At 41.5% G+C, this 13,976-nt stretch overlaps 1 protein-coding gene across 2 annotated transcripts in view; it reads left to right on the forward strand.

Annotated features, from left to right (window-relative positions):
- Positions 1-1,176: 1,176 nt before the first annotated feature.
- LOC140730489 (echinoderm microtubule-associated protein-like 6) overlaps positions 1,177-13,976 on the forward strand; it is a 343,576-nt gene continuing 330,776 nt past the window's right edge. For both annotated transcript variants that reach the window (XM_073050994.1, XM_073050996.1), the window contains exon 1: positions 1,177-1,602. In XM_073050994.1, the coding sequence (XP_072907095.1) occupies positions 1,406-1,602 (197 nt within the window). In that variant the 5' untranslated portion in view covers positions 1,177-1,405. The remainder of the gene's footprint in view (positions 1,603-13,976) is intronic.

Consider the following 13,976-nt stretch of genomic DNA (forward strand, 5'->3'; position numbering starts at 1 on the left):
TGGACACAGTATTCAAGTACAAGCTGGCACAGAGTAAACAGACTTGGTCACTGCAAGTATATGCAAACTCCACACAGATGGCACCAAAAGTTAGGAATGAAACCAGGGCTCTGCAGCTGCCAGGCATCAGTTCTACTAGATACATCATAATAGAACCCGCCAATAACACATTGATTGCCAGAGATAATCAAAACACAATTATTCTCATGTGGATTCTGCCCGTACAGGCCACTCTGGGTTAAGAATGTCTGACTACTGCATGTCCCATAATATTCGCATTATATTTAATTTAAAAGTCCACCATATGTACATTCATTCCCCGACTTCAGAACTAGTTTCCCTTTTCTCTGTGTGTGTCTCTCTCTCTCACACACACAGTTTATAGTAATTGTTCTTTCATAACAATCATGTGCTTTGGATTATATTTACAATTCTGTGGAGATAAGGTTACCATGCCCAGTGATTTTTCTGTATTTTCTAACAAACAGACAAGACCAATCTGAAGATGTGTTTACTTGGAGATGGTTTTTCAAATGACTCAGCAATAATCCACATTCAAAGCCAGTTACAACTTCCTTCAGAGATTTCTGCATGGACTATACAGGCGAATGGAAGCACATTTTAAAAAAAAACAGAGGCAACCCTTCACTGCCTCTCCCATACATATCCTTATAAATCATGGATAAGCTTAAGGAAGAAAATCCATGAACAGCTGCCTAGCATTTAAAACTCCTACAGGGAGATTCCCCAATATAGTTTGACCAAATTTGCAAACCCGATGCAAATCAGACCTAAATGTGTTTGCCTAAGCACAAGTTTTATCATTCTGCATCATAAAAAGCGGGCAGGTGGATTGAGGTTTTCATTAGCTAGGAAAAAATCTGAACTCCGAGCATCATCATCCCCTGCAATGGTCCCCTCATCATTTTGTTGCCTTCAGGTGCATCTTAAATTCTGACAGACGGGATGGACAGCAGACGCTGAAGTAATTCAAAATGAAAACGTTATTCTCTGGATTCAGTGCACTCATTATGAAAGAAGAAAAGAATACTCCCCGGACAAAGAGAAGCGGTTCTCACCGCGCTCAGTGACGCCACTGCGCGCCACGTCGCCTCCCCTCGCTCCTGGACGTCAACGACCGTTTGCGTTGTTACTAAGCCCTTCTTCCACCTGGTTACCAGCGCGCAGTCCTCTCCTGCTCTGTCCTTCAGTGTCGGCCGCCGGGTGCTGCATTCAGCTGACATCACCGGCAGTTAATATGCCGCTGGGAGAGGCAATTTTGAGTTAAAGAGCATCATTTTCAAAACGGCCCCCCCACTCGCACACCTGTTCTTGCAAGCGTTATTTGGAGCAGTCTTCTTGGGGCGGTGAGAGGGACGGGAGAAACACATAGGAAGAAAAAGAAATGGCTGATAGAACTGCACCGAAATGCCAGTTGCGGTTAGAATGGGTTTATGGTTACCGAGGTCACCAATGCCGGAATAATCTATACTACACGGCTGCCAAGGAGGTGGTCTACTTCGTTGCCGGAGTGGGAATTGTGTACAACACCAGAGAACACACACAAAAATTTTTCCTTGGTCACAACGATGATATTATCAGGTAGTGTACACTATACGAAATGAAATGTGACACGGTACAAAATAGTAGTAAAGCCCGGCTTCACCATCTGTGCACAAATAGAATGTTACAAAGATTCGAATGTTTAATAAAAAATCATCTTAATGTTTCTATACAGCATCCATTAGTCATACCCATCAGCGTTGTTGCTTTGAAAGATGATAAAAAACATGAATTTGGGCGACTTCTCAGTGTCTCTATGCATTAACCCATAAGATGGATATGAAATGCTGTTGTCTTATTAATGAAAGGGATTACATGATTTTGTTTCAAATCCAAATGTGTTTTTTAAATCTAAGTTTGTGTTTTATATTTCGAACAGCTTTACAATGGTTATTTGGACTAAAATCTAGGCGCAGGTTGCTAACGGTTTTTCCAATTTATAGTTATGATATTGTACATTTGCTGTATTTTCGTGCTGTTTCATTGCAACTTGTCGACTCAAAGCTGAGATATATTTTATTTCTAAATGGAAGTAGACGAAATTAAGGATATTAGTCTAACGCGAGGTGAATGAAATTGCTGTAGAATGTATACCCATTTTATTAAATATATATGAAAGGTAAATCAAACTATTTTACAGGAAGGTGCACTATCTAGTAGAAATAAATAATTGTCCGGAGTCGAATCTTTTTGCCTAGTCTCGCTGTGGCTAGATTTAACACATAGTGAATGCAGCGAGGAAGTCTAGTAGAACATATTGCTATCTTTACATCTTAATGATATTGGCCCTGTTTTGAAAATTGGGACTGTCAATTTTTGTAATTTATAATTTATGTAGAAGATAATACCCTGAAAGTTTAATTTTAATTTATCTATATTTTGTTGCAATTTTTAATAGTTTGCAATGATAAATTTCTTCTATAAAATAGTCTATAAATTGATGATTTGTGGAGCTTTAAATTTAAAATACCATCTTTAAATTGACAGTTGTAGCTTGCCAGAAGAGGAAATTAAACAAAATTGTGCAGGTAGTTAATACTATTTGTTTAGCTCCAGATCCTTCAGCCAGAAGTTTCAAATTTTGAAAGTTATGTTTTTTATAAAATGTTGTTTAAGTAAAGTATCCTAATAAAACAGCAAATCAATTTTTCTTAATGTCATTTAGAATTTCTCAGTGACTGACAAAGTTTAGCAATATCTTTAAATGAAGCACTCCACCTTTGACTGAAATATACTTTTCTTCCAGCATATTGAAGATATCGTAATAGCTTTTTGGGGGAAATAATTTTTGAGTAGATGTATTAATTATTTCCTTATATTAATTTAGTTCCATAATAAATGTGACTGCTTGCAAAATTATTTCCTTCGTTTGGAATACTATTTATCGTTGGGCTATCAGGTAACATCTAATTTAAAATTCAAGAGTTGAAAAGGATTATTTTTTCAGTGTGTCAACTACAAAGGTGGTGGGGGGTTGCGGGGGGAAGAACTGTAATCTGTCAACACCAGTGGTGTCCTGCAAATGTTTTGGGACAGGTTGCTACTTAACAAAAATACAGTCTTCATCAGGATTGTGGCAGGTGATTCAAAATCTGCTCTTGCTATTCTCTATAAAATTTGAAAATGGTCAGTGAAACCTGATTTCTTAAAACAATCAGTTTTTTTATTTGGAATCTCATCTTTCAATATGGTCTTTAAGCATTCTGCAAGAGAAAGATGATAAATTTCTCAGCATACTTTGTAAATGTGTGATTTCAGGTATTCAATAATAGAATAAGAACAAATATTTTTTAACATTTTAAATGAAACATCGTGCATGAAATCTAATATAATTTTATTTTGGGAACACTTGGAGATAGTCTACAAATTCTAATAAAATAGGAGTACCTGTAAGTTGGAAGCATGAAAAATAACTTCTCTGGTGCATTTTCATTTTTATTTGCCTATGTTTTTTAATGATATTTTACATTAAGTGGAGAAAAATATAGCTTCAGAACACTTTATATACTTGAAATCAGAAGGCAATAACTTTTTGACTTTCCATTAGATGACATTGACTCTCTCCCAATTCAAATCAGCTTCCTGAGGCTTGAGACTTTGTAAGCTGAGGTACTGTATATGTGTATTTTTTTCCTGCAGCAGCCATTTTTTCCCCAAACTTCCACAAAAGGAACAGTTTGCGTACCAATCACCGTTTTTGATTCCTATGCAAAGTTGTTTAGGAGTTCATTAGTCAAGAGATGAATCCAGTTTGATTTTACAGAGCAATCAATCAAATGTTCCGTCAGCTCTGGTCCTCTTTCTTTCTTTCTTTCATTTTCCATTTTAATTTTGTTTTGCCCATTAAGTCATTTGTATTTATTTTCAAGCTTGTTGAAACATGAGATTCAAAAATGCCATGCTGTTGTGTGAACTGAATTGGTAATTTATTTAGTGAATTAGTAAAACATAATTATAGATATTGGAAATGTGAAATAAAACAGAAAATGCTGGCAACAGTCAACAGGTAAGACACAATCTGTGGAAAGTATCAGTTAATGCTTCAGGGCTGGGAAGTTTTGTGTAGCAGGAAAATGACAGAGTAATTGGTGGGAGGGGGAGAGAGAGAGAAATAGGTGAGACCAGATGACTTGGTGTGGCGTAATGTAGCTGTGGAGATCATATGAAGCTTCTTTGCATAATGCGCACTATTGAAAAATAATGACAGGCAATAATGGCAGTTCTAATATAGACAGAAAGAAAAGTGATTTACCTGAAGTTGGAGAATTCAATATGGAGATCCAAAAACTATTAGAAAGATGAAGTGGTGCTCCTCAGGCTTTGAGCCTCATTGCAACAGTGCAGGAGTTGACAAACACAAAGATGATGAATTGAAATGGCCATAATTTCTTAAAATTGATGTTTGTGGATGAACAAATTCCAAGAAGCAGCAGAGTTCTGCAAATGTAGGAAATTCAGAGTAACATGTGAAATGCTGGAGGAATAAAGAGTTAACATTTTGGGCCAAGGCCCTTCATCGAGACTGGAAAGGGGAAGAAATCAGAATAAAAAAGGTGGGGGGGGGGTGGAGGGAAAGGGGAAGGAATACCAGCTGGAAGGAGATAAGTGAACACAGGGTCGTGGCTCAAAACGTTGACTCTATTCCTTTCCATAGATGCTGTCTGACGTGCTAAGTTTCTCCAGTATTTTCTTTGATAAATGAAACCAGGTTTGGGGGGGGGGGGTAGGTGGAACTAAATAAGAAACTGGGAGGTGATAGGTGGGAAATGTAAAGGGCTAAAAAAGAAGGAATCTGATGGGAGAGTGTGCCATGGAAGAAAGGGAAGGTGGAGGGGCATCAGAGGGAGGTAATAGGCAGGTGAGGTGGTCTTTACAGTTATCATAACTATACCTCTTCCCACTCTGTCACTTCTAAAAATGCCATTACCTTTTCTCAGTTACTCTGTTTCCACCACATCTGTTCTCTGGATGAGGCTTTCCTTTCCAGAACATCTGAGATGTTCTCCTTCAAAGAATGCGGTTTCCCTTCCTTTACTGTTGATGTCGTCCTCACCTTCAACTCTATTTCCCAGACATCCACCCTCACCCCATCTTCCTATTGCCCTAACAGGGGTAAAGTTCCTCTTGTCCTTACCCGCCACCCCATGAGCCTTCACATCTAGCACATTATTCTCCGCAACTTCTGCCATTTTCAGCGGGGTCCTCCTACCCACTCTCCACTTTCTACAAGTGTTGCTATCTCTAACCGTTCACTCCATGCCACTGATCTCCCTCCTAACACTTATTCCTGCAAAAAGAACAAGTGCTATACCTGTGCATTCATCTTCTCTCCCACTATCATTCAGGTCCCAAGCAGTCCTTCCAGGTGAGGTAACTCTACATTTCACCTGCAAGAATGCTTGGGTCACCTACTGTATCTGGTGTTCCTGGTGCACCCTTGTCCTCATCAGTGAAACACGACATAGATTGGGGGACTGCTTTGTTGAGCACCTTCTGCAACAGGGAGGATTTCCCAGTTTCTCAAATTGGAGGAGCAGCATCTCATATTCTGTTTTGCTAGCGTCCAGCCTAATAACAGGAATATTGATTTCTTCAACCTCCTGTAATTTCTCTCTCCCCCTTTTCCATTCCCCTCTTAGCCCTTCTCTTCTCACTTGCCTATCACCTCCATCTGGTGGTCCTCCTCCTTCTCTTCCTCCCATGGTCCATTCTCTTCCCCTATCTGGTTCCTTTTTCAGCCCTTTATCTCTTTTCCATCTTAGTTCATCTCTCTCCCACCCACCCACCTTCCCCATCGCCTGACTTCACATATCACCTTCCAGCTGGTACTCCTTCCCTTCCCTCCACTTCTTATTCTGGCTTCTTCCTCTTTCCAGTCCTGATGAAGGGTCTTGGCCCAAAACTTCAACTTTTCATTCTTCTCCATAGATGCTACCTGACCTTCTGAGTTCCTTCAGCGTTTTGTGTGTGTTATGCAGTGTTTTGGAGATGAAAGGATGTTGCAGAGCTCATCTTCTGGAGAGCTTATTTATTTAGCCTCCTGTAATTTCAGCTTCATTCTTCACCCATGCAATAGGTGGAATCCAACTTTGACCCAAGTCAAACTGCATGAAGAAAAATCAAGATAAGTCAGATCAATTTATATTTGCATTTAGGAGAATTGCAGCAAAATATTTTGCACAGAATGGATTCTGAAGTTTGGTGATGGTGAATATTGTGAGATTTTAGAAACTTTTAGTTATACTGGGAATGATGTGTTCAGAGCCAGAATGACTGATACAAACATACTTGCACTAAATGGAGTATGCCTGTATGAAAGCCTGGATTACAAAAACAAGGAAGTCTTGTTCAACCTTTTGCAAAGATCTGGCTTAGCCAGAACTGGGGATTTTCCTTCTATATCTGGAAACTTGCTAGAGAAAGGACTGGAAAAATATTTAAATGATTCCAAAAGTGAAGAGTGTTGGTTTCATGAATAGATGGAGGAACTGTTTGTTCTTTGTACAAAGAAATTTAAGAGGAGACTTGATAGGAGTGCTTAAACTTAAGAATGCATGTTATGTAATTTTTTTAAAAAAGTCATCAGCAAACGCAGAAAGTGCTGGAGAAAACCTTTGAAATAATTGAGGGTCGGGGGGGGGAGGGTGAAATGCTTTTGAAGAAATGAGTTATGATCTTGATTGCCTGAAAGGTAACAGAATCATGATTTCAGAATGAATTGATTCAGTACTTAAAGAAAGATGATGTTCAGACTACAGGGAAGAAGCTGGCAATAGAACTAATTAGCCTACCCTTACTAAAAACATAAAATTTGATGTGTGCCTTCTGTACAATAATTCCGTTGTTTCTAAATTTTTGCTGACATTCACTATACTTTAACATAGATTTTGATTTTTACATGGAAAAGTGCCTGTTAACTGAGTTGTTAGTGCTAGTATGATCCAAAATGCAGACTTTGAGGTAACAATTAATCTGTACATCTCATGAAGTGAATGGAAATTATTTCCATTCACTTCGTGAGATGTGGAGATTAATAGTGATAAAATGGCAACCATCAGATCGTTATTGCCATTGTAACTTTTGGTAAGTCAGGACCTGGTTGATAGTGATGGAGGGTTGCGAAGGGGGTCAGGAAGTATACCACAGTATTCTGTTGTGTTTCTCCACATTTGTATTCTTCAGCAACCCTGCAATTTATTTGATTGCATTCCCCTCCACCACCATTCTCCATCTGCAGAACTAGTTCTCATACTCAACCATTTCTCCTCTGGCTCCTCCCATAAGCCCCAGCTGTGCCTACCTTTTTGTTGGCCACAGTCCATGTTCCAAGCTTCCCCAACTTTTCCTCCGCTATATTGATGACTGCATTGGTGCGGCCTCATGCACCCCATGCAGAGCTCGTCAATTTAATCAACTTTGCCTCCAACTTCCACCCTGCCCTTAAATTCTCTTGGTCCATTTCTACCATCTCCCTCCCCTTCCTTGATCTCTCTGTCTCCATCTCTGGAGACAAACTGTCAATCAACATATTTTATAAATCTACCGGTTCCCATGGTTATCTTCACTGTACTGCTTCCCACCCTGACTCCTGTAAAAATTCTACTCCCTTTTCTCAGTTTCTTCACCTCCACTGCATCTGTTCCCAGGATGAGGCTTTCCTTTCCAGAACATCAGAAATGTCCACCTCTTTCAAAGAATGGGGTTTCCCTTCCTCCACCATTGATGCTGCCCTCACCCACACCCTCCTCCATTTCCCAGACATCTGTGCTCAATCTGTCTTCCTGCCACCTTAACTGTTGGAGTTCTTCTTGTCCTTATCTACCACCCCATGAGCCTCTAATCCAACACGCCATTCTCCGCAACTTCCACCATCTCCAAAGGGATCCTACCACCAAGCATGTCTTTACCTAACCCCATTCTCTACTTTTCACAGGGATCACTCCCTCCGTATTTCCCTTTCCATTCCTCTACCCCATTGATCTCCCTCCTGGCATTTATCCCTGCAAGCAGCCTAAATGCTACAGCTGCTCACACACCCACTCCTTCATTTCCATTCAGGACCTTAAACAGTGCTTCCAGGTGAGGCAGCATTTCACCTGCAATTCTGCTGGGGTTGTCTATTGTATCCAGCGCTCCCAGTGCAGCCTCCTCTGCATTGGTGAGAACTGTCATAAACTGAAACACCACTTTGTCGAGTACCTCCACTCCATTTGCCAAAAGCAGAACTTCCTGGCAGCCAAACATTTTAATTCCAATTCCCATTCTCATTCTGACATGTTGGTTTATGGCTTCCTGTCGTGCCACCATGAGGCCACTGTCAGGGAGGAGGAGCAACACCTTATTCCGTCAGGGTAGCCTCCAACCTGATGGCATGAATATTGATTACTCCTTCTGGTTTAAAAAAAACACTTTTTCCCTCTCCCTTCCCTCTTCTATTTCCCATTCTGGCCTCTTACCTCTTCTTACCTCTCCCTGGGTCCTCTCCTCTTTCCTTTTCTCTTATGGTCCATAGTCCTCTCCTATTAGATTCCTTCCTCTCTAGCTCTTTACCTTTCCTACCCACCTGGCTTCACCTATCACCATCTAACTATCCTCCTTGTCCCAACCTTTTTATTTTAGCGTCTTCCCCCTTTCTGAAGAAGGGTACCAGCCTGTAATGTTGACTGTTCATTTCTACAGATACTGCCTGACTTGCTGAGTTCCTTCAGCATTTTGTGTGTGTTTGCTTTGGATAGCTAGCATCTACAGTATTTCTTGTGTTTAGAATTTAATCTTGAATGTTGATAATTATTCCTTGACTCTAATATATTTGAAGAATCATCTGTGTAGCTTCATGTCAGCAAAAATGTCAGACAAGTTTTACTGCTTTCAGAGAAAGTTTGAGAAAGGGCGAATAGAAAGGAATCAGTAGATATAAACTTTCAGAAAGTGTTCAACAAGATTAAGTCATAACAAATGCCCAAAAGGTTGAGTATATCATACTGCATAGATATAGGATTAGCTAATGATCAGGAAGCAGTGAGTAGGGTAAGGGATCATTTTCAGGTTGGCAACCACTGACCAGTAGTGTTACCACAGAAATCAGTGCTGTGACGACAGCTTTTCTAATGTATACCCTTACTTCCAGCAAGCCATTAATATTCAATGAACAGCTTTGCAGATGACTGCAAAAAAATAATAATAGACAAGGCAAATTGATAAAAATAATTTGCAGGGAGATATTGATAAGTGAGTGGACAAAATATAGGCAACTGGGATGTAGGATGAAAAATATAAAGTCAAATTTGGAAGGAGGAACAAAAGAACAGTATTTAAATGAAGAAAAATGCAGAAAGCTGCAGCACAGGAATTTGAGGTATCTAGTCCATGAATAAAGCTAGTGCACAGATGTAGCAGCTATGAGAAAAGACTATTGGAATGCTGGCCCTTATTTCAAGGGGGGTGGTGAAGTATAAAAGTCTTACTGTAACTGCACCAGGCACTAGTGAGACCTAATATGAAGAAAATTATGAACCCTTTATAAGAAACTATTATTTTAATTGGTGCTAGGGCTGAGAGCTTCAATTTCCTAGGAATGAAAGTCACCAATTGCCTGTCCTGATCCAGCCATGGCCAAGGAGGCACACTAATGCCTCTACTTCCTCGAGAAGCTAAACAAAATTGTTGTGTCCATTTTGACCCTCACTAACTTCTATAGTTGCACCATGACAAGCATTGCTTGATAACTACGGATACAGTGCCTTGAAAAAGTATTCAGCCCCCAATCATTTGTTTACATTAGTATTACAACCAGGGATTTTGATCAATTTAGCTGAGAATTTTAATTTGTGAATGACATGCTGCTTTTTTTCACAGTAGAGCCCAAAAAATGGAAAAAATGTAGAGCATGCTGTGGTTAAGATTTCCACTGCTATGCTGTGAGATATTTTTATTGTAGCAGTTTTCAGCAAAAGCAGTGTGTCCTGTTAGTAAACACGAGGAAATCTGCAGATGCTGGAAGTTCAAACAACAACACACACAAAATGCTGGTGGAACACAGCAGGCTAGGCAGCATCTATAGGGAGAAGCGATGTCGATGTTTTGGGCCGAGACCCTTCGTCAGGACTAACCGAAAGGAAAGATAGTAAGAGATTTGAAAGTAGAGGGGGGAGGGGGAAATGCGAAATGATAGGAGTAGACCGGAGGGGGTGGGATGAAGCTAAGAGCTGGAAAGGTGATTGGTGAAAGTGATACAGAGCTGGAGAAGGGAAAGGATCATGGGACGGGAGGCCTCAGGAGAAAGAAAGGAGGTGGAGGGGGGGGGAGCACCAGAGGGAGATGGGGAACAGGCAAACAACTAAATATGTCAGGGATGGGGTAAGAAGGGGAGGAGGGGCATTAACGGAAGTTAGAGAAGTCAATGTTCATGCCATCAGGTTGAAGGCTACCCAGCTGGTATATAAGTTGTTGTTCCTCCAACCTGAGTTTGGATTCATTTTGACAATAGAGGAGGCCATGGATAGACATATCAGAATGGGAATGGGACGTGGAATTAAAATGTGTGGCCACTGGGAGATCCTGCTTTTTCTGGCGGACCGAGCGTAGGTGTTCCACGAAACGGTCTCCCAGTCTGCGTCGGGTCTCGCCAATATATAAAAGGCCACACCGGGAGCACCGGACGCAGTATACCACACCAGCCGACTCACAGGTGAAGTGTCGCCTCACCTGGAAGGACTGTTTGGGGCCCTGAATGGTGGTGAGGGAGGAAGTGTAAGGGCAGGTGTAGCACTTGTTCCGTTTACAAGGATAAGTGCCAGGAGGGAGATCGGTGGGAAGGGATGGGGGGGGGGGATGAGTGGACCAGGGAGTCGCGTAGGGAGCGATCCCTGCGAAAAGCAGAAGGGGGGGAGGGAAAAATGTGTTTGGTAGTGGGATCCCGTTGGAGGTGGCAGAAGTTATGGAGAATTATACGTTGGATCCAGAGGCTGGTGGGGTGGTAAGTGAGGACAAGGGGAACCCTATCCCGAGTGGGGTGGCGGGTGGATGGGGTGAGGGTAGATGTGTGGGAAATGGGAGAGATGCGTTTGAGAGCAGAGTTGATGGTGGACGAAGGGAAGCCCCTTTGCTTAAAAAAGGAAGACATCTCCTTCGTCCTGGAATGAAAAGCCTCATCCTGAGAGCAGATGCGGCAGAGACGGAGGAATTGTGAGAAGGGGATAGCCTTTTTGCAAGAGACAGGGTGGGAAGAGGAATAGTCCAGGTAGCTGTGAGAGTCTGTAGGTATATAGTAGGTATCAGTAGATAGGCCATCTCCAGAGATGGAGACAGAAAGATCAAGAAAGGGGAGGGAGGTGTCAGAAATGGGCCAGATAAATTTGAGGGCAGGGTGAAAGTTGGAGGCAAAGTTAATGAAGTCGACGAGCTCAGTGCGCGTGCAAGAGGCAGCGCCAATGCAGTCGTCGATGTAGCGAAGGAAAAGAGGGGGATGGATACTGGTATAGCCTTGGAACATGGACTGTTCCACAAAGCCAACAAAAAGGCAGGCATAACTGGGACCCATACGGGTGCCCATGGCTACACCCTTGGTTTGGAGGAAGTGGGAAGAGCCAAAGGAGAAATTATTGAGAGTAAGAACTAATTCCGCTAGACAGAGAAGAGTGGTGGTAGAGGAGATTTGGTTAGGTCTGGAATCCAAAAAAGACCGAAGAGCTTCCAGACCATCTCGGTGGGGGATGGAGGCATATAGGGACTGGACGTCCATGGTGAAAATAAGGCAGTGGGGGCCAGGGAACTTAAAATCATTGAAAAAATTCAAAGCATGAGGAGTGTCACGAACATAGGTGGGAAGAGATTGAACAAGGGGGGGATAAGACCGTGTCAAGGTATGCAGAAATGAGTTCAGTGGGGCAGGAGCAAGCTGAGACAATAGGTCCTGTTAGTAATAGTGTTTTGGCTTCAGCTAAAGATGAGGAGCCATGTTGTTCAACCTGGGAATGTTGTGTCAGCCATTTGTAACTTTTTGTCCAGTGGAAAATTTGGGAGAGCTGGGTGGGATCAGATTTCTGAAGGACAGTAGTCGGATTTGGGGTCTTTTGGTGGGAGCTCCCAAGTGGGAATATGCCACAGAATGCAGTTCGAAGGAGAGACCCGGTTGAAAGATGTGCTTTGTGCAGATGAATGGTTCCAAGAAGGAAGTGGCAGATCTCCTGAGAGAGCCAGTTCATCCGAGATGGTCTTCGAGGGAAGTTCAAACTGTGGCTGGTGTCCTTCACACAGAATGTGGGTTCAGTGCGTGCAATACATTTGACTATTCCAGAAATTAGCTCCAATGTTTATGTACACATTGGACTTTAATGACCCCTTTAATTTTTCTTTTTCTGTAACTGTTAAAATTGAAAATTTGGTAAATATATTTCCTTTGTAATTTTATGCCGGTGTACAGACTGTTAATTTTCTGGCAAAGGATAACTTTGCACAGTATTTGCTACAACCAATGTTCCATATTTGGAACATCCCAACTTTCCTGTTTGTTTGAACCCCAAATCACACTGACCCTAGAAGTATATTGCTTATGAAAGGTGGCCTTTTCACCACTGAGTCACATGGCTGTTAACAGAGTTAGCTGACTAGCCAGGTTTGTATACGAGTCTGGTGAGAGGGTTACACATGAAAGGCTAAAAATTCAAAAACTGAAATGTCAGCACTTCAAAAGCATTCATCCCTCTTTGCTCAGTACTTAGCCGAGCCACCTCTTGCAGCTGTTACAGCCTGTAGTCTCTTTGAATAAGTCTCTGTTAGCTTTGCACAAGATTTGTCCATTCCTCCTTGCAAAATTGCTCAAACTATGCCAGGTTGAGGACGGGCAGTGGACAGCAACCTTGAGGTCTTGCCAGAGATATTTGATTGGGATAAGATCAGGACTCTGTCTAGACATCAAAGACATCAATTTTATGCATTTGAAGCAACTCTGTAGTTGCTCTGGCAGTGTGCTTTGAGTCATTGTCCTACTGAAAGGAGAACTTCCTCTCCAGTTTAAGCTTTCTGGCAGTGGCTAGCAGATTTTTATCCAGGATCTCTCTGTATTTAGCAGTGCTCATCTTCCCATCAATCCTGACCAGATTTCTAGTACCTTCTGCTGACAAACATCCCTATAGCATGATGCTATTTCTACCATACTTTACAGTGAGGATGGTGTTACTTGGCTGATGTGCAGTATTAGATTTATGCCATACATACTACTTAGTGTTGAGGCATAAAAGTTCCACTTTAGTTTCATTTGACCACAAGACCTTCTTCCACTTCTTTACAGTATCTTCTGAGTGATGCTTTGCAAAGTCTTTACGAGCAGGGATTTTTTTCTTAGCTGCGGTTTCTTCCTTGTCACTCTTCTTTAAATACCCTTTTTGTGTAAAACCTTGGAGGTTACGGAGCCATGAGCTTCATCTCCAGTTGTAGCCACAGACTTCTGCAGCTTGCTCAGTAACTGTTGGCATCATGGTACCCTCTCTTATAAGTGCCATTCTTCTCTGGTGACTGAATTTTTAGAGGGGAGGCCTGACCTAGACAGAATGAGGTATGAACTCTGAGGTATGTTCAGTGCTTTTGAGATGGTCTTGTACCCTTCCCCATTTCCTTGACTTCATTTTTGTTTGGCCTGTTGAAAATCTACCATGCTCCTGGACTTTACAGAGAGAGGGAGTATTTACAATAGTCTTATGAATTCATTGAAAACAGGTGATCCTTCAATTTTCTACATCAACAAATTGGGTGAGTTAGTAAGGTAATGTATTGCTACTGAGGAAAATTAGTGTAGTAACTACAAAGGGGATAAATACTTCTTCAGCCTCAATTTTGGTTTTTAATTTTTAGTAAATTGCTGACAGGTTTTGGAATTTCTTTTGATTTGACATGATGCACAATGTCTTCAGATTCAG

The sequence above is a fragment of the Hemitrygon akajei genome, chromosome 7, assembly GCF_048418815.1.
Source record: "Hemitrygon akajei chromosome 7, sHemAka1.3, whole genome shotgun sequence".
NCBI classification, from domain to species: Eukaryota; Metazoa; Chordata; class Chondrichthyes; order Myliobatiformes; family Dasyatidae; genus Hemitrygon; species Hemitrygon akajei.